This window comes from Equus quagga, chromosome 16 (genome assembly GCF_021613505.1).
Source record: "Equus quagga isolate Etosha38 chromosome 16, UCLA_HA_Equagga_1.0, whole genome shotgun sequence".
Lineage (NCBI taxonomy): Eukaryota > Metazoa > Chordata > Mammalia > Perissodactyla > Equidae > Equus > Equus quagga.
Window position 1 is genome coordinate 1,316,963 of NC_060282.1, and position 23,167 is coordinate 1,340,129.

General features: G+C 59.4%; 3 protein-coding genes across 7 annotated transcripts in view; 2 read left to right on the forward strand and 1 right to left on the reverse strand.

The window, feature by feature from the left end:
* The first annotated feature begins 3,906 nt into the window (after positions 1–3,906).
* GFUS (GDP-L-fucose synthase) lies at positions 3,907–9,262 on the forward strand. 3 transcript variants are annotated; one of them, XM_046641816.1, is made up of 11 exons: positions 3,907–4,026; positions 4,977–5,133; positions 5,473–5,587; positions 6,798–6,926; positions 7,012–7,085; positions 7,296–7,429; positions 7,559–7,623; positions 7,989–8,055; positions 8,212–8,291; positions 8,503–8,602; positions 8,887–9,262. In XM_046641816.1, the coding sequence occupies exons 2-11, from the start codon at positions 4,988–4,990 to the stop codon at positions 8,940–8,942; spliced, it is 966 nt and encodes a 321-aa protein (XP_046497772.1). In that variant the 5' UTR covers positions 3,907–4,026; positions 4,977–4,987; the 3' UTR covers positions 8,943–9,262. The 3 variants fall into 3 exon arrangements, with proteins under 3 accessions (XP_046497772.1, XP_046497773.1, XP_046497771.1); XM_046641817.1 differs by lacking the exon at positions 3,907–4,026 and adding an exon at positions 4,047–4,135; XM_046641815.1 differs by lacking the exon at positions 3,907–4,026 and adding an exon at positions 4,166–4,457.
* A 1,879-nt stretch (positions 9,263–11,141) lies between these two features.
* On the forward strand, positions 11,142–17,382 carry PYCR3 (pyrroline-5-carboxylate reductase 3). 3 transcript variants are annotated; one of them, XM_046641806.1, is made up of 7 exons: positions 11,142–12,149; positions 13,882–13,946; positions 14,517–14,696; positions 15,025–15,237; positions 15,567–15,659; positions 15,845–16,056; positions 16,916–17,382. In XM_046641806.1, the coding sequence occupies exons 1-7, from the start codon at positions 12,056–12,058 to the stop codon at positions 17,184–17,186; spliced, it is 1,128 nt and encodes a 375-aa protein (XP_046497762.1). In that variant the 5' UTR covers positions 11,142–12,055; the 3' UTR covers positions 17,187–17,382. The 3 variants fall into 3 exon arrangements, with proteins under 3 accessions (XP_046497762.1, XP_046497763.1, XP_046497764.1); XM_046641807.1 differs by having other exon boundaries at positions 11,147–12,149; positions 15,867–16,056; positions 16,916–17,051; XM_046641808.1 differs by lacking the exon at positions 15,845–16,056 and having other exon boundaries at positions 11,147–12,149; positions 16,916–17,099.
* Positions 17,383–18,011: 629 nt separating this feature from the next.
* TIGD5 (tigger transposable element derived 5) overlaps positions 18,012–23,167 on the reverse strand; it is a 10,348-nt gene continuing 5,192 nt past the window's right edge. Inside the window, exon 2 of the mRNA XM_046642490.1 lies at positions 18,012–23,160. Within this exon, the coding sequence (XP_046498446.1) occupies positions 21,382–23,160 (1,779 nt within the window). The 3' untranslated portion in view covers positions 18,012–21,381. The remainder of the gene's footprint in view (positions 23,161–23,167) is intronic.

Here is a 23,167-nt window from a genome sequence, read left to right on the forward strand (position 1 = left end):
CAAGCAGAAGTAAGACTAAGGGAATATACAACATCAGTATGAGGGAAGAGAAAGCTCACTTCACAAACGAAAAGGACTCTCGGGTTAATTGTAAAAACCAAGTATAGCTGGTGGGAATGTATAATGGTGTAGCCACTCTGGAAAAAGCAGTCTGGCTTAAAAAGACTTTTTGGTGGGTTTTCAATGTGGGCTAACATTCCATCCTTTTGGGTTCTGATTTTCGAGATGAAATTTGTGTTTTTGAGGTCCAAGCCCTCTCCTTCTGTCCCTCCTGCCTCCCACCCCAATAGTTCACAAATGTTGAGGGGGTGATTTTCATCTTGCTTTAAGTCAGAAGTCACAAATGACTTTCTTTTTTTAATTAAGGAAAAGACCTCCCACTTTTTGGCTATTGTAAATATTGCTGTTATGAACAGATATCTGAGTCCCTGCTTTCAATTCTTTGGGGTCACCCAGAAGCAGGATTTCTGGGTCTTATGGTAATAGCAGCCACAGCCCATTACATCCCCACCAGCAGTGCACAGTGGCTCTGGGTGTCTCCACAACTTTGTCAACACTTGTTATTTTCTGTCTTTTTGATAGAAGCCATCCTAATGGGTGTGAGGTATAAATGCCTGATTTTTAAAAGAAATATAAACTGGTGCATTTATGTGTTTTGCTGTTACTTGATAGTCCTTTGCTCTGCACCCTCTCAGTCCTTGAAACAGACGCCACCCTAAATAAAAGACAAGAGAGAGTGAGCCAGCCGTGCTCACATCCATGGCTGGACATAAGGTGCATAGACAAAACCCAGCAACTGTTATAAGGACATTTCATTAGATTGTGCCTGGGGCCAATTCGTGTTGAACAACTAACATTTATTATTGATATTGATGAACTTCCAAAAATGAAAACAAAAAAGTGGAAATTAATGAGTATTTCACTGATTTTACTCTTGGTAATATAATACAGGCTTTGACTTAAGTGAAAAACTTTTTTTAAAAAACCTTAAATTTTATGCACTGATTTAGAAGATTGTTGAAGGTAAGTCCATGAAAATGGAGCTAAAATGGTTGCTCGAGAAAAAGATGAACAAGCCAGAATTTAGGCTTGTTCTAGAAATACATCTAGAAAAACTAGATGTATTATCTGTGTCATTTATGAAGCATCATTTCCATTTGTCCCTAAGAGATGTGGCCTCAGTTGCAATGAGATTGATGACGTTCCTTAAAACAACTCAAAATTACATATGATATTTTTTGATTTAGCCCAAAGATGGAACATCTGATGAAATATGGGCCAGTTTTGACCTTGAACCTCTCCTTGCCTTGGCCACAGTATGGAAACAGTGACTAAATGCTGTTAAAAGATTAAATTTAATGTTGACAGGGTTTGAGAAGCTCTAAAAGAGAGAAGGGAAGCAACAGAAGGTGCTCAAATGAAGAACCAATTGTCTTTCCTGAAAATAAGATCCATCTTGAATTTGCACTCTTCAGTTATTGGGTATGAACTGTTACTGGTCATTAATGACGTTTGTAAAAGCTTATCCAAACCCCACACAGAGCTAAGATTGACAATTCCATTTCAAAAGGATTTAAAAATATATTTCTTTAATTTTAGAGAAAATCTTTTTCTAAATTGAAAGAAACTGCACACGAAATACACAAGAGTAATATTCCAATAAAACATGCAAAATTGAAACAAGGAGAAACAAAAATGTTTGTATGACTACTAAGGAAGAAACTTTCACAAAAATAATCCTCAAAGTAATTTTAATATAAATTATTTTCTGGCTGTTGTAGATTAAGGTGTAATGCCAATTAAAGAGAGTTGTAAATGAATTGTGTCATTCTGCTTTTTTTGGTTTTCTTTGTAACATTCTAGCATGAAAAATGTGAAAGAACTTAAGAAATACTATATTGCAGTAAGAGATGGTGAATGGCGCTCTGTAAGAGTGATGATTTTAAATTGAAATTAAAATATTTGCTAATATTTTCTGCAATACTGATAAATTATAAAATGCAATGTGGGGAGGTAATATATAAAAATCCATGGTTTGCTTCTGAATCTGAGTACTGCTTTATGGATTTTATTGACAATTCCAGTTGCCACTGCCTCAGCAAAGTAGTTTCTCCAAACTGAACCAAATTAAAAAACAAAAAAAATGAAAAAGTACAATGAAAAGTACAAAAAAAATGAAAAAGTACTTAAGAAAGATTGTCTAATTTGGCATTACAGTCAGTAGAATACAAATTATGTGAGACATTTTGATTATAACAACATAATTAGTAATTTTTCTGAAATGAAGACAAGAAAACTAAATTGTTTGAGATGAATATATAACAATTTGGGAATTATGGGGTCTTTATTTTATTAACTAACCCTGCCTGCCTGTCACCACAGCACCTGGAAGCGAGTAGTCATAACTACATTCAGTAATCTGATAGTTTGCTGATTTCCATTCATATAAAACCATAGCCTTAGGGATATTTTTGAGTTTTATAATTATGAAATGTACTTTCATAATAACATGTCGTCAGGTAGGAGGGCAGAGCCCATTTTATTTACCAGTTTGTTGGCTTGGTCGATTGCTTTCAAATACTTACATTTAGATAGAAGGCACGCGGGCCCCTGTGAACTCTCACCAAGGGAAGGGGCAGTCCTGTCGCCAGCCTCCCCAGTAGGAGGAGGACAGCGCTCTGAGCAGCGAGCAGCGAGGCCCTGCCTTTCTCCTCAAAGCTGCAACGTATCCCAGCGAGGGCAGGGCAGGCCTCGCCGTGGGGGGATGGCACCGCCACTCACAGAAGGGCCCAAGGGAGGCAGTTTGAGATGCAGCTTGAGACGTGATGGCAGGACATCTGGTCAAACAAACTCCCAGACAGAAGATGGTCAAGGTCCCAGGGATGAGGAGGAGAGGCCCCGACAGACCGCAGGACAGAGACCGACCCAGAACCTGAGGGAGCTACCGACTGACCGGCTCCTGTCGCTCTGCCATCGCCTGCCGTGTGAGTCTGGAGAGCTATCTCAGGCCTTCGAGCCTCAGTTTCCTCATCTGTACAAGGGGTTGACAATGGCCCACTCTCGGCTGTGGCTGTGCGGACCGAGTACGCACGCGTATACCTTCACAATCTAGGGGCTCATAAAGTTGTATCAGAGGGGATGGAGGGGAGTCAAGAGGGCGAACAGCCCCAGAAGGGAGACTTGCTGGCCAATGCCTCCTTCCTGCTTACCCCCAGCCCCCTCAGAGTGCCAGTCCCTTCTCTGGGCTCAGACCGAATGGACGCCCCCAGGCCCTCTCCGGGGTCCCCATCCTGACTTCTTGGCGGCGCCCCTGGCTCCATTCCCCCAAGGGCAGCTTCTGAGCCGATGCTCCCCTGCTGGAAGCCCCCTCCGCGGTCCGCTGATTACAAAGGCGGCCCCAACTCCCCGCTGCCGCTGTGGCCACGCCCTTTGCGGCTGCGCCCCCGTCCCGGTGCCGTCTACGCCCCACCCGAGTCCGGCCTGGTGACTGCCTCGGCCAGTGGGCCGCGGGGAGGAGACCGTGTAGGGAGGCCGAGAGGCCTTTCCCTCCTGGACACGGCGCCCCGTCACCCCCGGGCCTGCGGGCGGCAGCGCGGGAGCCCACCGAGCCCGCTGTCCCGCCGGCTCAGCCGAGTGCCCGCCGTGGGCGGGGAGCTCCCGCTCTGCCTTCCCGAGGTTAGGAGGTCTCAGGGATGGCGGCCTCCCCAGCTCTCCATCCTTCCACCCTCCCCAGCAGGAGCTCATGCCCTGCGCCTCGTTTGGGTTAAGGAGGTCGTGGTCCGAGGACCCTGAGACCACAGCTCCTAGATCGGCCTCCGGGACCCGCCCAGCGGACATAGAGCTGGCGAGAACTACATTTCCCAGGATGCTGCGCGGCCCCGGACTCTACTGCCCAGCAGCGCCCGGGAAGCCTCGCGAGGACTCCATTTCCCAGAGTGCTGCGGGAGGGGCCGCCCCCTCTACCTGGCCCCAAGCGTGGCTGGAGGCTCCGCCAGTGCCGGAAGTGGCTCTCCGGACCTCGGGCAGGTGGGACCGGGCAAGGGCGAGAGGGCGCGGGGCACCAAGGGGACCCCACGGCGGCGCGATCTGGCGACCCGTGCCTGGGCACTGGGTGCTCGGTGACAGCCAAAGAGCCGTGAGGCGTGCGGGGATCCTGGGGGCGTGGGAAGGGACCGGCCGCAGTGGGGTCTCCCCACGGGGCTGCTGCTGGGCTGTCCCCGCGATCGGGAGCAGCAGATGTCTGGGCAGGGCCCCCTCCCGACGGGGCTGGCCTTGGGGCCCTGCGGGAGAGGCGGCAGAGCTGTCCTGTAGCTGCCGGATCAGATTTCCAGCCCCCAGGATGGGGTCCTCGGGGGCGAGGGGGTGCTGCCCCAAGGCCTGTCCAGTTCTGAGCCCGAAGCGCGACCTGCCCAGTAGGACCAGGCTCGCAAAGACTCTCGGGGACCAGCCGGCCGCGGGTGGGCACCCGGCTGCAAACACAGGCGTCGGTCCTTTCTCCTCTGTAGCATATGGGCTTTGGCTGGAAGCAGCCCTAACGATCTGAGCCAGGAGCCCCCAGCCCCAAGGTTATCTGTCTCCCCTCTTGTCAGCCAAAGGGGAGCTGAAAGTACCCTTTCTTGGCCCGGTGGGGGTTGTGGATTGGGTCTGCAGGGCAGAGTTGCAATCAAGCTCACTGGGATGGGTGGTAGCCCCAAGGACCCTGTGGAGCTTTAGGCCGAGTGCTCCCTAGGGAATGTGGCTGGGAGGAGGAGATGTCTCAGGTCAGCTGGATCTCTCTGGTCCCCAGGAGGCCATCTCCCCTCCCTGGAGGCCTCATCCTGTACCACTTGCCCCAGGGAGCCTGGGGCCAGGCCTTGGACAGTTGTTGTGGGGCCCAGTGCTAAGCGCAGTGACCCCAGGCAGTGACGTCTCAGGGGAATTGGTTTCTGATGGATGGGGACATGATGGCCTCAGCCTCACACCATTTGGCCCTACAGGTGCAGCCAACATGGGTGAGCCCCAGGGGTCCATGCGGATCTTAGTGACAGGGAGCTCTGGGCTGGTGGGCAGAGCCATCCAGAAGGTGGTAGCTGATGGGGCCAGGCTGCCTGGAGAGGACTGGGTGTTCGTCTCCTCCAAGGACGCTGATCTCACGTGAGTGGGCCCATCCCCGGTGCACCCCTGCCAATGCCCTCTCCAGACTGAGAGCTTTGGGTAGGCCTGTCCCCTGAACCTAGTGGCTGCATGCCTGGGCCCTCCCTGCCAGGTGACCAGCCTGGCCTGGTGTGCACAGCTCTGCTCCTGGGCAAACATCCTCCCATGTCTTCCTGGAAGCACACACCCTCCTCAGACCAGTGCCTGAATTGGCCACTTTCCCTTTTGGCTGTCCCTTCTGCCACCAGCCCTGCTCAGCTCCTGCCCCCGGTGCCCCAACCCCAGGGTCCTAGTTCCCTCAGGCCTCCAAAGAGCCCCTGACGGCTTGGCTCCCCCTAGGGATGCTGCACAGACCCGAGCCCTATTTGAAAAAGTCCGGCCCACGCATGTCATCCATCTTGCTGCAATGGTGGGGGGCCTGTTCCGGAATATCAAATACAATTTAGACTTCTGGGTAAGTCGGGGGGCCCCAACGAGCACTGGGAGCCAGGAGCCAGGGTTCTAGGAACTTCCTGGCCACCTTCACCAGCTTATGTTCGAGCCCAGGAAGTCCCTGAGGGTCAGGGCTTGGCACAGCCTGGCGAGGGCAGCCCCTGAGGGGCCCCCAGTGACCCACACTTGGTCTGTGGGCAGGGAAGCATGTTGGTGGGCCTGGGGCATTTAGCCCAATAGGAAAAGCCACGGAGCTGACCAGTAGGTTGGAGAAGCTGAGAGAATCCAGTGTTCACTGTGTGACCTGGGGCTGGTTCCTGCCCCTTGAGCCCTCTGGGTCTCCAGAACCATCTGCTTCTAGGACCTGTGCTAGTCCAGCTGCACATTGAGCCAGGTCCACCGTGCACTCCAGGGTGCAGAGGTGTGAACTGGGTTCTAGGGGGATGGGGGAAATGGAGTGAGGGGCTCGAGGAGAGTAGGGCTCTGCCCGTAGCCTTGCCCCTGCTGGGCTGTACCCCAGAGGATTGGCCCCAGCATCTCTGTGCAACTGGCCTTGGTGTGGTTTGGCCCTGCATAGGGCACTGGGTGGCAGAGGCTCAGACCAGGTTCTGCCCAGGGTCCCCTGTTACCTCAGGGCCGTTCTTGTCCCAGTTGCAACCTTCCTAGCAGGCTGCCCAGCCACCACCTCTCCCCTCCCCAGAGCAGTCCAAATGCCCTGGCCATCTCATGTCCAATTTCCAGAAGGGGAAGGGCCGGGGTAGGGGTGGGGCTGGCCAAGGCTTCACTGCTACTGGGCAGTAGAGCCAGGGTGAGCTCCTCGGGGTGGGCAGCGGAGGGCCCCTCCTCTCCACCCTTGCTCCAGGGCCAGATTTGGCCCGGAGTGCACTACCTGCCCTGGCCTCAGCAGCCCCTGTAGGTGGACCTAGCCCTGACTGACGGGTGTGGTCCTCTCCTCCAGGGCCCTCCCCCAGCCTCCGGGAAGGCAGGCCGGGACCCTCCTACAGCCCTGGGGAGGGGACTGCCTGCTGAGGAGTTAACAGGCCAGGAGCGGGCACTGGTTTCTGGAAAGCCTGTGCTGGGCGGCTCCGCCTTGTCCCGGGGAGCAGTTAGGAGGAGCCAGCTCAGTACCGCCTGCTTTGGACGGGCCGGGGTGTGTCCGGGCTTTTTTCCCTGGAAGCAAGTAGGGGCTGGGGTCCTTCCTGGAGGGGCCTGAACCTGCCCCGCCCCCGCAGAGGAAAAACGTGCACATCAACGACAACGTCCTGCACTCGGCTTTTGAGGTGGGCGCGCGAAAGGTGGTCTCCTGCCTGTCCACCTGCATCTTCCCTGACAAGACCACCTATCCTATCGACGAGACCATGGTGAGGGGCGGGGCGGGGCGAGGCGAGGCGGGGCCTGGCCGGGGCAGGGGCGGGCCCGGAAGCAGCGCTTCCTCTGCTCCCGCAGATCCACAATGGGCCTCCGCACAGCAGCAATTTTGGCTACTCCTATGCCAAGAGGATGATCGACGTGCAGAACAGGTCTTCGCGCGGGCCCAGCTGAGGCCAGCCAGGAATGCGGGAGGAGCGCCCGAGCCCCTCGGGGGCGGGGAGTGGGGCCCAGTGGGTACCCCAGCAGGCTTCTTCTCCCTTCCTTGTTGGCCTCTTTTTTCCACCTGTCAGAGGCCGGGGTGGGGTAGGGTGGGCTCAGTGGTCCAGGGCAGGCCCGGAGGAGATGCTGCGCCTCTGTAGGGCCTACTTCCAGCAGCATGGCTGCACCTTCACTGCTGTCATCCCCACCAACGTCTTCGGGCCCCATGACAACTTCAACATCGAGGACGGCCACGTGCTGCCCGGCCTCATCCACAAGGTGCACCTGGCCAAGAGTGAGTGCCCGCCACCCAGCACCCTCAGCCAGGTTACCCACCTGATGGGGTCCCTGGGAGGTAGCTGGGAGGAGGGGGTGGCGGCTGGCACAGCCCCCTCTGACCCCCGCCCCCTCCCTGAATCTGCAGGCAGTGGCTCAGCCCTGACGGTGTGGGGTACAGGGAAGCCGCGGAGACAGTTCATCTACTCACTGGTTCGTGCAGGACGGTGCACAGTTGTCTCCCTGGGCCTTGCATGCTGTCTGTGAAGAAGCATGAGGGATCCTGGGAGGGGGTGAGGGTCCAGGCCGAGCCCCTGGAGGAACAGTCGCTGGTCCTCGCTGAGTCCCTGTAGGCTCCTGGCCCCCCGGGAGTCTCTGAGTACAGCTCTGAGCTCAGCAGGAGGAAGGACTCCGTCTGGTGAGGCTCAGCTGGCCAAGGACTGCCCAAAGGGAGGGACCCCTGTCCCCAGTTGGTCCTGGGCTGTGCCCCTACTGAGCAGGGGCACTTGGAAGAGGTGACTTGTGCCCCTATTTGGCCTGTAATTTGTAGCCTTTGACCCTGCCTGTCTGACCTCTAGGACCTGGCCCGGCTCTTCATCTGGGTCCTTCGAGAGTACAATGAGGTGGAACCCATCATCCTCTCAGGTGGGCACCCTGTGGCCCTGACCCCCACCACAGCAGGGCAGGACCTATGTCTGGCCTGAGAGTGGCTGAAGGCAGAGCGGGAACATCTGTTGGGCTGGGCGGCATGCGGCTAGGCGGAGGAGGCCTGACCTGGCCGTGGGGCCCTCATTCCCACAGTGGGCGAGGAGGATGAGGTCTCCATCCAGGAGGCAGCCGAGGCTGTGGTGGAGGCCATGGACTTCCATGGTGACGTCACTGTATCCTTTGGCTCCCAGTGGCACCGTGGGCCTTCCTGCACAGGGACTGCGGGTCTGACGCACCCGGTGGCACTCACCCTGGCAGCTGGTGGGGCGGGGGGCGATATCTGCTGCTCTCTCCCTGAGGCTCCCCTGGGAAAGGCAGAGGTGGTTCAAGGGCAGGCTGGGGGAGCAGCTGCCCCTTCCGCTATGGCCTTGACCGGGCACCCAGTTTGATACAACCAAGTCAGACGGGCAGTTTAAGAAGACAGCCAGTAACGGCAAGCTGCGGGCCTACCTGCCTGACTTCCGGTTCACACCCTTCAAGCAGGGTGAGCCCTCTGTCCCTCCCAGGGCCCCCCACCCCTATTCCTCAGGATCTCTTGGCCCCTCCTTGGCTTTGGGCCACCACTGCCCCTCCCTAGGCCTCAGCTTCTCTACTGCCAGCTGGCAGTGGACGCCCTGCAGGTTTGGTCTCTACACCCTCATCAGGGAGGCAGGACACAGGGGGTGACTGCCCTGTGTCCCTTGGGCCCTCACCCTCCCCACCTCCAATGGAGGTCAGTGCAGCCCCAGCCTTTACCTGCCACCACCCCTCACCTGCCCACGTCTGCAGCTGTGAAGGAGACCTGTGCCTGGTTCACCGACAACTACGAGCAGGCCCGGAAATGAAGCACAGTGGCGGGAGCAGCGCCGGCTTACCCCCCCAAGGCCCCAGGGGCCCCTCAGCTAGCAGAGCCCAGTAGCAACTATGCTCAGACCCTGCCAGAGTCGAGGGCGCTGCCCAGCAGCCTGGCCCACGTTCCACCCCCTCTACCAGGGTGGCTCCAGGCAGCTGTCCAGCAGGGCCACCAGTCATGTCTGTCCTCAGGGAAACCAAGGCCTGACCAGGCCAGACACCTCATTACCCAGTGCCAGTCCCTGGGTCCTGATGTGTCCCCTTCTGATCCCGCTCTCCTACTCCTTGGGAGCCAATAAAGTGCATTTTCACAGGCCTGGCCCCGGCAGCTCTGTGCCAGTGGTCCCCCACATGCAGGCACTGCCACCCTGACCCTGGCCAACCCCAGGGCCCACCATCCCCCTGCTGACTGCTCAGCCCCCAAGAGCTGCTAGGACAGAATGGCCAACTGTCCCTGGGGTGGAAGGGCCATGTGTAGGCCTGAGGTCCCCTGGGCTTCACTGCTCAGCCCCAGGACTTTGAGGAAACATGCTGGGACTGGATTTGCCCAGGCTGAGTGGACATGTGGATGGATCTCGGGAGGGTGGTGATTGGGTAGCTCAGCCTCCCCTGGGACCCCACGAGAGAGCTGAGTCAGGTTTGGCCCCTTATCTCCCTAGCCCTCAGGTGGCAACTTGGGTGATGGAGCCCAGCCTTCCCGTCACCCATGGGGACAGTAACAGGTGCTGCACAGGAGGGTCTGCTGGGTAGGGAGGTGAGCAGCATGGGCCTCCTCATTCTCAACAGGAAGACAGCAGAGTCTGGATAGGTTGACTGACAGGTCCCCTGGCCAGTCAGTCAGTGCTGGGGTGTGGACCCAGGAGTGCCCAGCTCCAAAACCCCCAGGCCAGAGCTCACTGACCCCCCTTACCCAGGACCCAGGCACCTTCCCTGGCCCTGGGACTCAGCCTTGGGCCTGCCTCTTCTTGGGGCCCCTCTCTCCTGGGTCCCCTTTGTCACTTCACGTGGATGACTCCCAGCTCTCTCTGACCACAGACCCGCCTGCCACATTCATTCCTTCATTTATTCAAGCGGTATTGGCTGTCTTCCCTGTGCCAGGCACGAGTCCCAACCTCTGTCCCTGAGCCCAGCTGACCTCATACTGCATTTGTCACCACCCACTTTCTCTGTGGCAAGCTGAGAGGTTTATCCTCCAGCCTCCCCAGGGGCTGGCCCCCACCCTTCTGAGAGGGGCTTCCCACCTCTTAGGTCTCAGCTGAGGTGGGCTTTGCCCTCTGAGCACCCTGTGGTGGGCGATTGCCGATTTGTCTAAAAACACCTAGGAGCCCCCTCCTGCCCAGGACTTGGGGGCTCCAGGACCCTTTGTGAATGAAGGCTCTGCCCATGTCGGGTTCAGGGAGCGGGTGGAAGGGGTGGTGTCTGAGCTGGAGCTTGGATCAGCAGGTGACAACAGAGGGAAGGAGGCCCAGCACAGAGCAGAGAGGCCTGGACACATGAGGCAGGACACAAATCGTGTGTCTTTAGCCACCCCCTGTGTTGTCCTCTGTGTGTGTGTGTTCACTGTACAGGGGCTGTCCTAGACAGAATGCAGGTCCTCGGGGTGGGGGTTCAGCCATCCGCTCCCCTGCTGTGTGGCTTTCATCCCTGGCCCAGAGTAGGGCCCACACCCTGCAGGGGCAGTGTTGAATGAATGGAATTTATTATTGAAGAGCTTAGAACATGTCAGAGTTTTGAAGAAGAAAACAAAACATCTTTAAAATGCAGTCTTAAAAACTACACCCTCAGGTGTTCAAGCTTTATTTTTCCCATGTCCATTAAAAATTACAAGCACACCCCGCCCACCCCCCCCCTCCCCCGTCAGTCTGTAAGATGGCCCCTGGTGGTAGCCAAGCGCTCCATCTTCCCAAGGGCCAACACGAGGGGCCAGATCTTTGCTGGGGTCCCAGGTCCCAGGAAGGCCTCTCCTGCCTCCTCCCCACAGCTCCCTGAGGCCCACAGCAACCAGCATCCAGGCTGCTGGAGAAACTTCTTTAATACAGAAAAGTGAGGGCAGACCCCATGGCTGAGTGATTACGGTTACATGCACTCCGCTTTGGTAGCCCAGGGTTCGTGGGTTCGGATCCCAGGTTCAGACCTACTCCACTCATCAGCCATGCTGTGGAGTCATCTACCTACAAAATACGGGAAGATTGGCAACGGATGTTGGCTCAGGGCAAATATTCCTCACACACACACGAAAGTAATAATAAGACAGGAGAAAAAATGTGTTACAAGTAAATATAACATTTAAAAAAAAGAAAAGCGATAGATCCTTGCTCACATTTCACTGGCAGTGTTAATTTTATGCTGTCACCTGGACACCTGGACCTGCTGTGGCTTAGGGAAGAGCTGACCACACGCCGTGACCAGGCAGCCCTGTCCTTCCCACCTGAGACCACTCCCAGGCCCCAAATGGAGAACCAGGGCGCTCTGAATGCTGCTCCCACCCAGAGAGACCCGCCTGAGGCTGGCGGGGCTCCACTTCCCAGCACCTGACCTGACCTGGCCACAGTCCGGATCCTGCCTGTCGGTCTTTCATCAGAAGCAGGGCGGATGGCACCCTCCTGGAAGCTCAGCTGCCCAGGGACCACCAATCAGTGGTCTCTGGACTCTGCAGCGTCCCCGCGACGGTCACCCAGCAGGCGCGCTCTGGGCACCGATCTCCGGGACGGCGTCACAGGAGCCCCTACCCCTTCCGACCCTTCGCCTTTGAATGGAGCCTCTCAAGCTGCCCTCTGGAAAATCAGGATCTGATCACACGTGGCCGTAGTCCTCCCTTGGGTCTCGTCGCCCTCCGCACAGGACCCATCCTCAGATTGCGCCCCGCCCCCGCGACGCGTCACGCCCACCAGAGTCAAGTCGACCCTCTCGGACCAATGAGCAGCGAGAGGGCGGGGCCCAATGCTTAGCATGCGTTAGAGCGCGGAGCCCGGACAGGAGGGGGCGGAGCGTGCGGTCCTGGCAGCCAATCGACGAGGACGGGGGCGGGAAGACCGTAGCCCATTGGTGGGCCGAGGGCGCTGGGCGCGGCCGGGGGCGGGGGGCGGTGCGGTAGCGACGCGGCAAGATGGCAGCGGCGGCGGGGCCGAGCCCTGGGCGCGTGGGCTTCGTGGGCGCGGGGCGCATGGCGGAGGCCATCGCGCAAGGCCTCATCCGAGCCGGTGGGTGCCGCGGCCGTGGGGCGCGTGGGGTGCCCGGACCTGGGAGCTAGCGGGCGTCCAACACCGGCCCGGTGTGGGAGGGACGGACCCACCTGCCCGGAAGGGTGAATTCCGCAGAATCCTGGGCGAGGAGCGAGGGCCCTCCGCGCCGGGTCCCCGGGGTGGAGCAGGGCCAGGCGGGCGTGTGCCAGGGCAGATGGCGGACTCTTACCCCGGGCTCTGTTTCCCTCTGAGAGCACAGGAGGAGGGGATGTGCGTGCATTGGCTTAGAGCCGGTTGTCCTTACAGTAGCCACGAGCCACAGATGGCCATTGGGCGCTTGAAATGTGTCTGGTCCGAATTCAGATGTGCTGTGTGTGTACAACAAAATATACGTCGGATTTGAAAGATTAAGCACACACACACAAAAAGAAACTAACGCATCCTAGTAATTTTTAATACTGATCACATGTTGGAAGGATAATATTTTTGCTATGTTGGATTAGATTAAATAAAATATATTGCGGTTAACTTCACCTGTTTCTTCTCACTTGTTTAAAGTGACTACTAGAAAATGTAAAGTTACACATATGGCTCGAATGGTATTTTCTGTTGGGCAGCACTAGCTTAGAGCGTGGGATCTCCTGCCAACTTTCTGGCCTCATGCCTTGGCCCACTTGCTTGACCTCTCTGAGCCTCCAAGTCTTTTTCCTATTTGTATGCCAGCTCCACTCCTGGTGGCATGCTGCAGGATTTTTCAACCTCGGTAATATGGACATTTGGGGCCGGATAATTCTGCATCCTTCACATCTGGCCTCTCCCCACTAGATGTCAGTAGCACCCCTCAGTTGTGACAGCCAAAAATCTCTCCAGGCGCTGCCACATGTCCCCTGGGGGCAGGGGGCGGGGCTTGGGGAATCGTTGCTGGTTGAGAACTGCTGGTTTACAGCAGGGAATGGTAATGCTGGCCTAATTCTACTCCACAGTATTTAGAAACCTTTATGTGTAGACTATAGGCTGGCTTTCTGCCTTCAGCCGTATGTCAAGATCCAGAGGGATCAGAAAACAGTTTACTGCAAAAATACTTTACTGTCTCAGGTATTTTACTTGTGAAACCTGGCAGTATCACCTCCCTCCAGGGCTGTACGGATTCAGTGTTGAGCAGCACAGTACTGGTGTGTGTAGGCAGTGCACGGCAGCCATCCCTGTCATGATTCATCCACTCTATGTTCAGGTTGTGGGATGCATTTCTGCCTTCCTGTTAGACCTCACAGAAGTCTAATCTCCCCAGCCTTGTAGCCCACAAACACAGATGATTTCTACCAAATGGGCCCTTAGTCTCTGCTTGGACGTCCCAGCACAGACATATCCTGCTCCTGGGAAAGCTCAGCCCTCATTGGGCCTCCCTCCCCACCATGCCCCCCTCCCCAGCCTTCCTGTCCCCAGAGGAGGCAGAGCTCCCTGGGATCTGTGTCCTCAGTAGACGAAGCAAGCTCCTGGCCCCTGTGTCCAGCAGGGCCTCTGGACTCAGCAGCAGCAGGTGGGTGGCAGCGACTGCTGAGTAGAATCCAGTGGGTCTGATCGACTGTTCCTAGCTGCAGGGAGCAGCCCTGCCGAGCACTTGGGTTCTTGCAGAGCCTCAGGCCAGCCCGGGCCAGGACGGCCCAGGGTGGCTCAGTCAGGGGCAGGCCAGGCTGACTCTTCCTCCACCCCACCTCCTCACCGACTTCCCTGCCTTTGCCTTTCTCTCCAGGGAAAGTGGAAGCTCAGCACGTGCTGGCCAGTGCACCAACTGACAGGAACCTCTGCCACTTCCGGGTGAGCTGGGGCCCAGCTCTTCTGGGTTGAGGCTTCCCCCAGGGGCCCAGGGTGGCTCTTGGCTCCTGTCCCTCTGAGACACTTCTTGGGGCCAGGGAAGGGTATTTAGCTAAAGTTTTTAGATGGGCTGGGCTGGGCTGCGCTGGGCTTGGGAAGGGGAGGTCAAAGGCCAGAAGGAAAGGCAGAGTCGTGGAAGGACAGGGCAGAGTAAAGGGGTGTGTGTGTGTGAGTGTATGTGAACCAGCACACACAAGTGTGTGTGTGTGTGTGCATATGTGCACTTGTGTGTGCATGTGTTGGGGTGGGCAGGGATGGTCATGGGCACTCGCTGGTATCTGAGGCTCACAGGTGCTGACATCACGGGGCCCTATGAGGTGCCTGGTTGGGTCCTGAGCAAGAATGGGTGGTGTGGGTGAGTCTTGGACATTGGGAGTGGGGTGGTACGGGTATTTGCAATGGGAGAGACCCATAAGACCCCTGGGAGTGCAGGATCGTCTCCAGCAGGAAGGGCCGTGGTCTGGGAGGATGCCACACTTACCCCCAGCCCTGGCCCTGGCGCTCCCGGTGCAGGCTCTGGGCTGCCAGACCACCCACTCGAACCAGGAGGTGCTGCAGAGCTGCTCACTCATCTTCTTTGCCACCAAGCCTCACATCCTGCCAGCCGTCCTGGCAGAGGTGGCCCCTGTGGTCACCGCTGAGCACATCTTGGTGTCTGTGGCTGCTGGGGTCTCTCTGAGCACCCTGGAGGAGGTGAGTGGCGTGTGGAGGTGAGGTGGGGGCTGAAGCTCTGACCGCGGAGTAGGCTCTAATAGCCAGACTCGGTTTCCCACCCCTTGCCATCCCAGACTGGCCCCAGCCTAGGCTCAGCCCTTCAGAAAACCAGGTTGGGTGGGACAGGTGGCAGACAGCCTCCCAGCCAGCCTGCAGAGGTGGCCAGGTAGCCAGAGAGCTGGGGTTGGGGTTCCTCCTCGCACCACGCCTGGGAAGCAGGGAAGGGAGACTGCAGCTGGCTGAGGCATGTGCCTGCCTGGCAGGGCCGATACCACAGGCTCCCTGACTGCAGCCTCTCTCTGGCTAGCTGCTGCCCACGACTGCACGGGTACTCCGGGTCTCGCCCAACCTGCCCTGCGTGGTCCAAGAGGGGGCCGTGGTGATGGCACGGGGCCGCCATGCTGGGAGCAGCGAGGTCAAGCTTCTGCAGACCCTGCTGGAGGCCTGCGGGCAGTGCGAGGAGGTGCCCGAGGCCCACGTGGACATTCACACCGGCCTCAGTGGCAGTGGCGTGGCCTTCGTGAGTGTTGTCTCATCCCCGGCCCTGCCCCCACAGGCCAGCCCTCAGCAAAGCCGGGCCTTTCCAGGTCCCTGCAGCCCCTGACCTCAGGACCCAGCGGCTTGGTCCCCGGGCTGCCCGTGAGCTGTGCTCTCTCCACATCACTGTCTTCCTGGCCCTTGAGGCCCAGGAGTGCTCCAGTCAGACCTCTGGGCTCAGGCCTCCGCCCTGGGCCCTGGACTGGTGGCTGGTGTTCTGGGCCTTGTTCTGAGGGTTCCAAGCCTTCTCCAGGCTGGGTGCTGTGTACAGCGGAGTGTTGGCTTTGATACCCTCTGTCCCCTCTCCTACAGGTATGCACCTTCTCTGAGGCCCTGGCCGAAGGTGCTGTCAAGATGGGCATGCCCAGTGGCTTGGCCCACCGCATTGCTGCCCAGACCCTGCTGGTGAGTGAGGGTGGCCCCAGGGGAGCGTGTGAAAGGGGGTGGGTCCATCTGCCTCCTGGGAGCTGTGGGAAGGGAAACAGCAGGCCTGAGAAGCTTGGGCCAAGATCTGGGGGATACATGGCGAAGCAGACTACACAGGGTGGGGCTGAGCTGGAGAAGGGGCTGCCCGCCCCCTGAATCATCAGCCCCCAATGCCGCTCTGCCCAGGGGACAGCCAAGATGCTGCTGCAGAAGGGGCAGCACCCGGCTCAGCTGCGGACGGACGTGTGCACGCCTGGTGGCACCACCATCTACGGGCTCCACGCCCTGGAGCAGGGCGGGCTTCGGGCAGCCACCATGAGTGCAGTGGAGGCCGCCACCTGCCGGGCCCGGGAGCTCAGCAGGAAGTGAGGCACAGGTGCTAGACAACGACCACAGCCCCCAGAACAGCCCGCCCACTCCCAGTCCCTCCTTCCCTGGCCCATCCCGGAGGACTGCGGTTCTCTCTAACCTGCAGGAGCCTCCCGGTTGCACAGTAAATGGGAGGGGACCCCTTCGTGAGGGGGGACTCCCCACCTGCTGTGGGACAGAAGGCACTGTGGTGTTGGCCCACTGGAAGGCGTGATGTGGTCTCTGAGGGCCCGTGTGTGGCACTGTTGGTCTGGTGCCCCGTGTGATCTGCTGGTTGGTTGAGGGAGGACTTGAGCGGCTGGCAACAAAAGCAGCTGGGGGGCCCTTCTGACACTGTCTGATTGCAGCCAGACCTGCTCCCTCATCTCAGCTCGGGGGCACAGGGACATATGGAGTGAAGCCTGCTGTGGGGTGGGGCCCCCAGAGGGAGCTGGGCCCTGGCCCTGCCAGCCCCAGAGAGAGCGGCTGAGGAGCCCACAGAGCAGAGGGCCGTGGGGTCCTCTGCAGTGCTGCGGGCAGCAGCAGGCCAGGGGAGGAGCTGCTCCAGGTCTGGGAGGATGGGCCCTGGCCAGCCCGGGAACACAGCCCTGGCTGCGGCTGGTGTGGGCCCCGTCCCCCAGGCCCTCGGCTCCTGGCAAGTGGCAGGTGGAGCTGGCGCCTGACGCTTCCCTGGGTCAGGTCCTGGAGGGGCCTGTAATTGCAGGACTTGGCTCTTCGCATGTCTGTGAACGGACCAGTGGGCGAGGAAAGCCGGGAACTTGGGGCCCAAAGCAAGGCCATAGGGTCTTTAGGTTGGGGGCGGGCCGCCTGCAGCTCTGTCCTGGGCACTGCCTGAAGGCTCACTGGGGCCTCCCCATCCTACGCAGGCCCCAGAGTGCTGGCCCCTCGCTTCCACCAGTGGCTCCTGAGACTGCCAGCCACGCGGTGGACAGAGGCTTGGGGCCAGTTCCCCTCTGCCACCTACCAGCTGTGCGACCTGGGGCAGATTGTCTCCCATCTGGGCCTCACCATGCCGCAGTGCTGCTCCTTGCTCCCCTCCCCCCAGCTGCGCACCCACCCTGCCACTCCCTCCTTGCCCATCTGCCCAGAGCTGCCCTCCCTGGCGGTCTGCCTTCGACCCACCCAGCCAGCCCCTAGGTTGGCCCATCCCCCGGGCCTCCCACCCCCACCCTCTTCCTGCCTGGCCTCTGCAAGCTTGACAGGCTGGCCCGTCCTCCGCTGGTGATTGCTTGATCTGACTCCGGCCTCTCTGCTTGTTGGAAGGGTTAGCCTGAGTCCATTTCTACATCTTGTATCTTTATCTGTGAAACAGAAGTAAAGATGCTGTCCTATAGCACGGAGTGCCCAGTATTTAACCAAATTCCAAGTGCCTGGAAGCACATCTCAGCCAAGGCCTGGGACGTTGGGCTCAGACCTCAGAGCTGGAGGGGTGCAGGTGGTGTTTGGGCAGAGGGCCATATGTCCCCATCACCTGAGAACTCTGCAGGGGCAGGATCACCGGCTTCCCCTGCACCCAACCTCACCCTCAGCTGGATGTCAGAGGTCCCAGCCATGCATCTTCTAACAGAACCCCTGGGGACCAGGGTGGGCTCAGCTGGGCAGAAGCCCAGCCCTGCCCCAAGCAGGCCACTCCCTGAATGAGAGGTGCCTCGGTGAGCTCCCAGCCAAGCTGGAGGGGCAGCCAGAGGGGCAGCTGTGCCCCAGATGGTGATGGCCTGTGATAAGACATGTTGTTTCAAGAGGGCCCGGCCTCAGAAGGGCAGCTGCGGGGAGTCAGGGTCGCAGCCAAGTCTCTTCACCTTACCTTGCAACGCTACAATTACTTTTTCAAGAAACTGCTGAACATGAGAATGGTTTCTTACTTCATCAGTGTTGTCCATTTTTATCCTCTCCACCTTTTCAAGTTATGAGGTGTACTGGATCAAGAGTTACAAAAATAAGACTTTAGAACGGGGACGCATATGAAGTCGACACGTTCAACCTTTATTATAAAGCGCATCAGGCCATCTGACCAGGTGAACTCCGCCATCAGCGAGGTTGGGGGTGAAAGGGCCCCTCAACAGAGCATGTACCTTGCAAGCCCACAGTCCTCTCAAGGACATGCTTCTGGAGTCAGGCCACACCCGTGGCACCCTTGGGCTGGGAACAAACAGGGCTCTGCACAGCAGTCCCCTCTTGCACTCTGCCAATGGGCTGGGGGTCCCTGGAGGATGGCCCCTGAGCTTGAGGGCACTGCCCTTCCTCACACCACACTCTGGTATTTCCCCCGCAGCCCAAGTGGCGTGGGAGACGGTCACTTCCCAAGTGTGCAGCCCCCTGGGCAGGGCCACACTTCTCTGACTGCTGCAGCCTGGTCTCATCCCCCTAGACTCACAGATCGGGGGTGGTTTTAGTAGAAGCCTGCACCCTCAATCTTTCCATCCTCAGTGCCTTCCCTGCCCTGGCTCACTGCCAAGCCTACTGGCTGAGCTCCGACAATGACCCCGACTGACTAAGGACCACTTTTTGAAGAACAGTGACCTTGAGTATTCGTCAAAGGGCTGAGAACAGGACGGGGAGAGGCCAGCGGCTGCGTCCCTGAGCAGCTCCCAGTCTGTGGTGGTCCCCACACCCTTTAAAGGTGTGCCCTCCAGGGCAAGAAAGCCAGTTCCAGTGCCCAGCAGTCGGCAGGCAGACAATGGCTGCTGCAGGAATTCCAGGGCCTCAGCTCATAGCCCTCCCCCAGTGCCGTCCACCATCACTCCCATTAGCACAAACCAGGGGCATGCTACAAGGCCCTGGGCCCAGCGGGCAACCGCAGGGAAGGCCGGCGCCCCACTGGGACCACTTGAGCTGTTCTCCTGCAGAGACAAACTGGGGTCTCTCTGGGGAAGACTCTGGCCAGGCCGCCCCGTGATTTCCCACTGAGCTGAGCCCAGGGAAGTGGGTGACTGTGAGGCACTGGCAGAACTGGGATGGGGCCCAGGGATCACAAGGATTCGACGTGTTGCTGGGGCTGCCCTCAGGGCCAGGCATCCTGGCGGAGCAGCCATCTCCGTGTGTCAGGGGCCTGCAGCCTCCGCCCCGTGGCATGCACAGGACACCAGCGCCCCTAGGCTCTAGGGAGAAGACACTGTTAGAGGCCCAGCAGCTCCCCCTAGACCCACACTTGACAGGCACTCTAACTAGCTCCTCAAGGCCCCAGGCTGGCCTGTTCTCTGCCTTGTTTGTACAGTGCCCTTCCAGGCCCACGGGGACAAGCCAGAGCCATCTCCTGGTGTGCAGCCTCCGTTCCCCAGAGGGGAGGGGGTTGGTATGACGTGAAATCGCTCGGAGAGGCAGGTGAGAGGTCCTGTTCCTGACATCGGGTCTCAATACCAACTCCAGCCTCCCCTGCCCAGGCCCACAGAGGGGTAGACCCGGAAGGAGGACTCGAGAGGGAAACCATGGCAAGAGGGGCAGTGCTGTTGAAGCCTGAAAGGTCACTACCAGAGGCCACCCTGGGCCATGTGTCAGGCCCCAGCACACCGTCACTTGGAGCCCACCTAGGCCCTGGTCTGCCTCTCCAAACACCCCTGCAGGCAGACTGGCCATCAGGACCAGGAGCTCCCAGCCCTGGGTTGCCATCAGCTGGACTTCCTAAAGACCCTGCCAGCTGCTTGGCTTAGAGACCCAGGGCCAGCCTGACTGCCAAAGGCTCCTTTAGGTGTCCAGGCTCAAGAAGGCTGGAAGAGGAGGTGCCAGCTGGGCCCCAGCAGGCACGGCTGACGGTTGCTGCCCTAGGCCTGGCTAGCCAAGCCTCGCTCCTCTTCTCCACATTCTCCACACCTTCCCTTGGCTTTCAGATTTGAGATACATATTTATGTCGGAAAAAAAAAAGTCAAATACATATACATATATGTTTTTTCGACTAGGAGCACTTCCAAGGAACAGTTCATGTTCTTGGATGCGTGTGGAAATTGCTGGGGGCTCCCTCCAGCTAGCGCAAGGCCAACCCTCTCATGAATGCATCGCCTTCTGCAGCCTATGCAGTCCTGGACCACTAGAGGACACAGCACTGGTGAGGATGCGGGAGACAGCCGAGAGGCAGGCAGGGCCCAAACCTGGCCCACTGCCCCTCATGAGGGCTCTGGGCAGCATCTCTGCAAAGGCAGCCCCCTGGGGAGGCACGGGCATCTCTTGGCCTCAGACCACCAAAGGGATGCTGAATCTAGAGCTGGACAGTAACACCCGAGCCCTTTCCTCCCGTGCTGCCCAGAAGCCCAATTCCCGGGGCCGCAGGAAGCAGCTCCTCAGCCAGACCCTGGGCAGTGCCAGGAGAGGTGGGGAAGCCTCGGGGGCAGGCCCCGGCAGGAGGAGCCTTGGAGGGGTGCTAAGGCACTGCAGGATCGTCCCGGCACGGCTGTCTGTGCTGCGGGCCTGCTCCTGGGTAGATGAGATGGCTCCAGGCCCTGGGGCTGGACAAAGTGGGCTCTGGCTGGTAGGAGAGTCCAGGGAGCTTGTCCAGTCATTGGTCAATCACCAGGGCCCAAGTACAACTGCTCGCCAACCCCAAAGAATAAGAGAGCTGCTCAGATGGAATTTTCTTAAGGAAAATTAAAAATCTGGGTGGAACAGAAGTCTACACTCCCTGCTGCATCCAGAACCTCTGGAGGCCCCAAGGGCTGGGCACCATCCTCCCTTCCCAGCCCACAGAGCCAGCCTTGAAGACCCGAGCCAGCCTCTGAGACCAGCCCCAGGCTGGGGACTGAGACACCACCCTGGACCCCTGAAGAGTATCTGTAAAAATGATTTAATGAACTAAAAACCAAAACCGAGTGGTGTGCTTCCCCACTGAGATGATCTCAGGGCTGTGGTTCGGGAAACACACGGCACCAGGGCTCCAGACAGATGGGGGTGCTGGGCCCTCGTCCAGTGCAAGTCACGGGCCACTGGCTGGGCGGCAGGAAGTGCGGACAGGCTCGGGGCTGGAAGCCTCAGCCCCACAGGGGCCAGGGCGGGCACCCAGCAAACTGTTCTCTGATAAGAGCTGTGGCATGCATGCCAGGCATGTGTGGGAGGGAACCCTGCAAAGACCGCAGACCCCATGCGTGTGCTTGCCCAGGGCGGAGAAACCTGAACCCGGGCCCCTCTCCCAGCTCCCCCAAAGGAGACTGGCAACCGTGGAGCGGGATGACTCTCACCAACAGAGCCTCTCCAAGAGAGGCTGGGCTTCAACCTCTGTAACTCCCTGAGCCATGGGGTGGGTCACCCCAGGAGAGGGGAGGCGTGGAGATGGGGAGACTGTGTGTGTCCCCTCCCTCCAAGTGCAGCAGGAGAAAGGCCGCTTGGGGGGCCCCTCAGGCAGGCTTGGTCACACCCCATCGTCAGGGACTGCCAGAGAAGGCCCGATGCCCCCTAGCCTTCGGGCCATGCTGATAAGTGAGCGCAGCTGCACCAGCTTCAGTGGCCCCACCTCCCGGGGGTCCTGGCTCTCCAGCCATCGCAGAGCAGTCTCAAGACCCCGAACAGCCTCCCCAGCGGTGGGCACGGCGGCCTCCTCCTCCTCTCCGCCCCTCATGACAGAGGGTAGGCTGGCTAGGGGCAGAGGGGCCACGGGGGCCAGCGCAGGGGGCCGGCCGGGGCCTGCCTCCTCTCTGCAGCTGTCGGGCAGCCCCCCATCATCATCCAGGTGCAGCCACTCGGCCACCTCCTCGGGTGCCAGGCGCTTGTAGGCCAGGGCTGCCAGGTGCGTGAGGTCGCTGAGCACCCTGCTGTGCTCGGCAGCCTCCTCGGCCTGGCCGGCCAGCTGCCCAGCACACTCCTCAGCTAGCCGGGGCTCAAAGGCTGCCCGCAAGCCCAGCAGCCAGCAGCGCTCGATGCTGCCTGCCTGTACCAGATCCCAGGAGAGGCCGGCCAAGTAGAGCATGTCCTTAAGCATGAAGCTGCGCATGAAGTCCAGTGGGGACCCCCCAGCGCAGGACACAGCCAGCCGCAGCAGCTCCCGCTTGTATAGCTGCTTGAAGGCAGCCACCACCCCCTGCTCCAGTGGGGCAGGGATGTGCGGCCGGCTGCTGCCCTTGGACAGGAACAGCACTCGCACAGCCCCGTCCGGGGTCTGCAGCTCCTCCGGGGCGCCGAGGGGCTCAGGCCGACACCGCCTGGGGGTCTCCTCGCTTTCCTCCAGGGTGGGTATCCTGGCCGCTGGGCTCGGGCAGGGCGGGTGAGCGACCAGCAGGACAGCCTTCTGCTGCAGGCAGCTGCGGCGCAGGTAGCGCCTGACGCCCGGGACGAACTCCTCGAAGAACCAGCCCCGCAGAAGTGGGCGACTGAGCCAGGCGTCTGGGCTGTAGCGATAGGAGGCCGGGAACTTGTCCTGGTTGTGGTGGCGCAAGCTAGGTGGGTCCGGGAGCTGCCCGATGACCAGCGGCTTCAGCTTGTGGCTGCCAGTCAGGTTAGCGGCCAGCAGCACCGTCACCCTGTCGCCCCGCCAGCGGCGGCCGCAGTACCCCGCGCCGGGGTCCCCCGTGCCCAGGGGCGCGGCCTGCTCCGGAAGCAGCTTCCAGTAGAGACCGGTGACGTTGGCGTTGTAGATCTGCTCGTCGCCGTAGCCGCCCTCGGCGGGGGGCGGCTGGGCCGGGCCGCGGTCGGGCAGGGGGCTGGCGCCAGGAGGCTGCGCGGATTCCTGCTTGACCGGCGGACCCGCCGCGGGGCCCGCGGCCGGGGTCTCGGCCTCGCCGTAGATGCGCTGGCTGGAGATGCCGTGGCGCTTCTGCCAGCGCCAGAACCAGCCGTGGCTGGCCTTGAAGGTGCACTCCGGCCCGTAGATCTGGCGCGCGAAGGCCTCGGCCTGCGCCTGGATGAGCGGCCCCGACAGCGGCACGCCGTGCTGGCGCAGCGCCAGGAACCACGAGTAGACGGCGCGGTCGATCTCCTCCTCGTTGGCCAGCCGCATCTTCTTGCGCTGCGTGCCCACCTCGCCGCCCAGCTGCTCCAGGAACCAGCGCAGCTTGGGCTCGTCCTTGAGCCAGCCGCGCAGCGTGCCGCCGGGCACGCCAAAGTCGCGGCACACGCTGGCCTGCCGCTCGCCGCCCTTGACGCGCTCGATGGCCTGCAGCTTGTCCTTGATAGAGTAGGCCTTGCGGAAAGCCATCTTCACG

Coding starts and splice junctions, on each gene's coding strand:
- PYCR3 (XM_046641806.1), top strand. CDS start 12,056: ATGGCAGCGGCGGCGGGGCCGAGCCCTGGGCGCGTGGGCTTCGTGGGC. Junction 13,947..14,516: donor GGAACCTCTGCCACTTCCGG/GTGAGCTGGGGC, acceptor CTCCCGGTGCAG/GCTCTGGGCTGCCAGACCAC. Junction 14,697..15,024: donor CTCTGAGCACCCTGGAGGAG/GTGAGTGGCGTG, acceptor CTCTCTGGCTAG/CTGCTGCCCACGACTGCACG.
- GFUS (XM_046641815.1), top strand. CDS start 4,340: ATGGGGTCCTCGGGGGCGAGGGGGTGCTGCCCCAAGGCCTGTCCAGTT. Junction 5,588..6,797: donor AATACAATTTAGACTTCTGG/GTAAGTCGGGGG, acceptor CCGCCCCCGCAG/AGGAAAAACGTGCACATCAA. Junction 8,056..8,211: donor GGAACCCATCATCCTCTCAG/GTGGGCACCCTG, acceptor TCATTCCCACAG/TGGGCGAGGAGGATGAGGTC.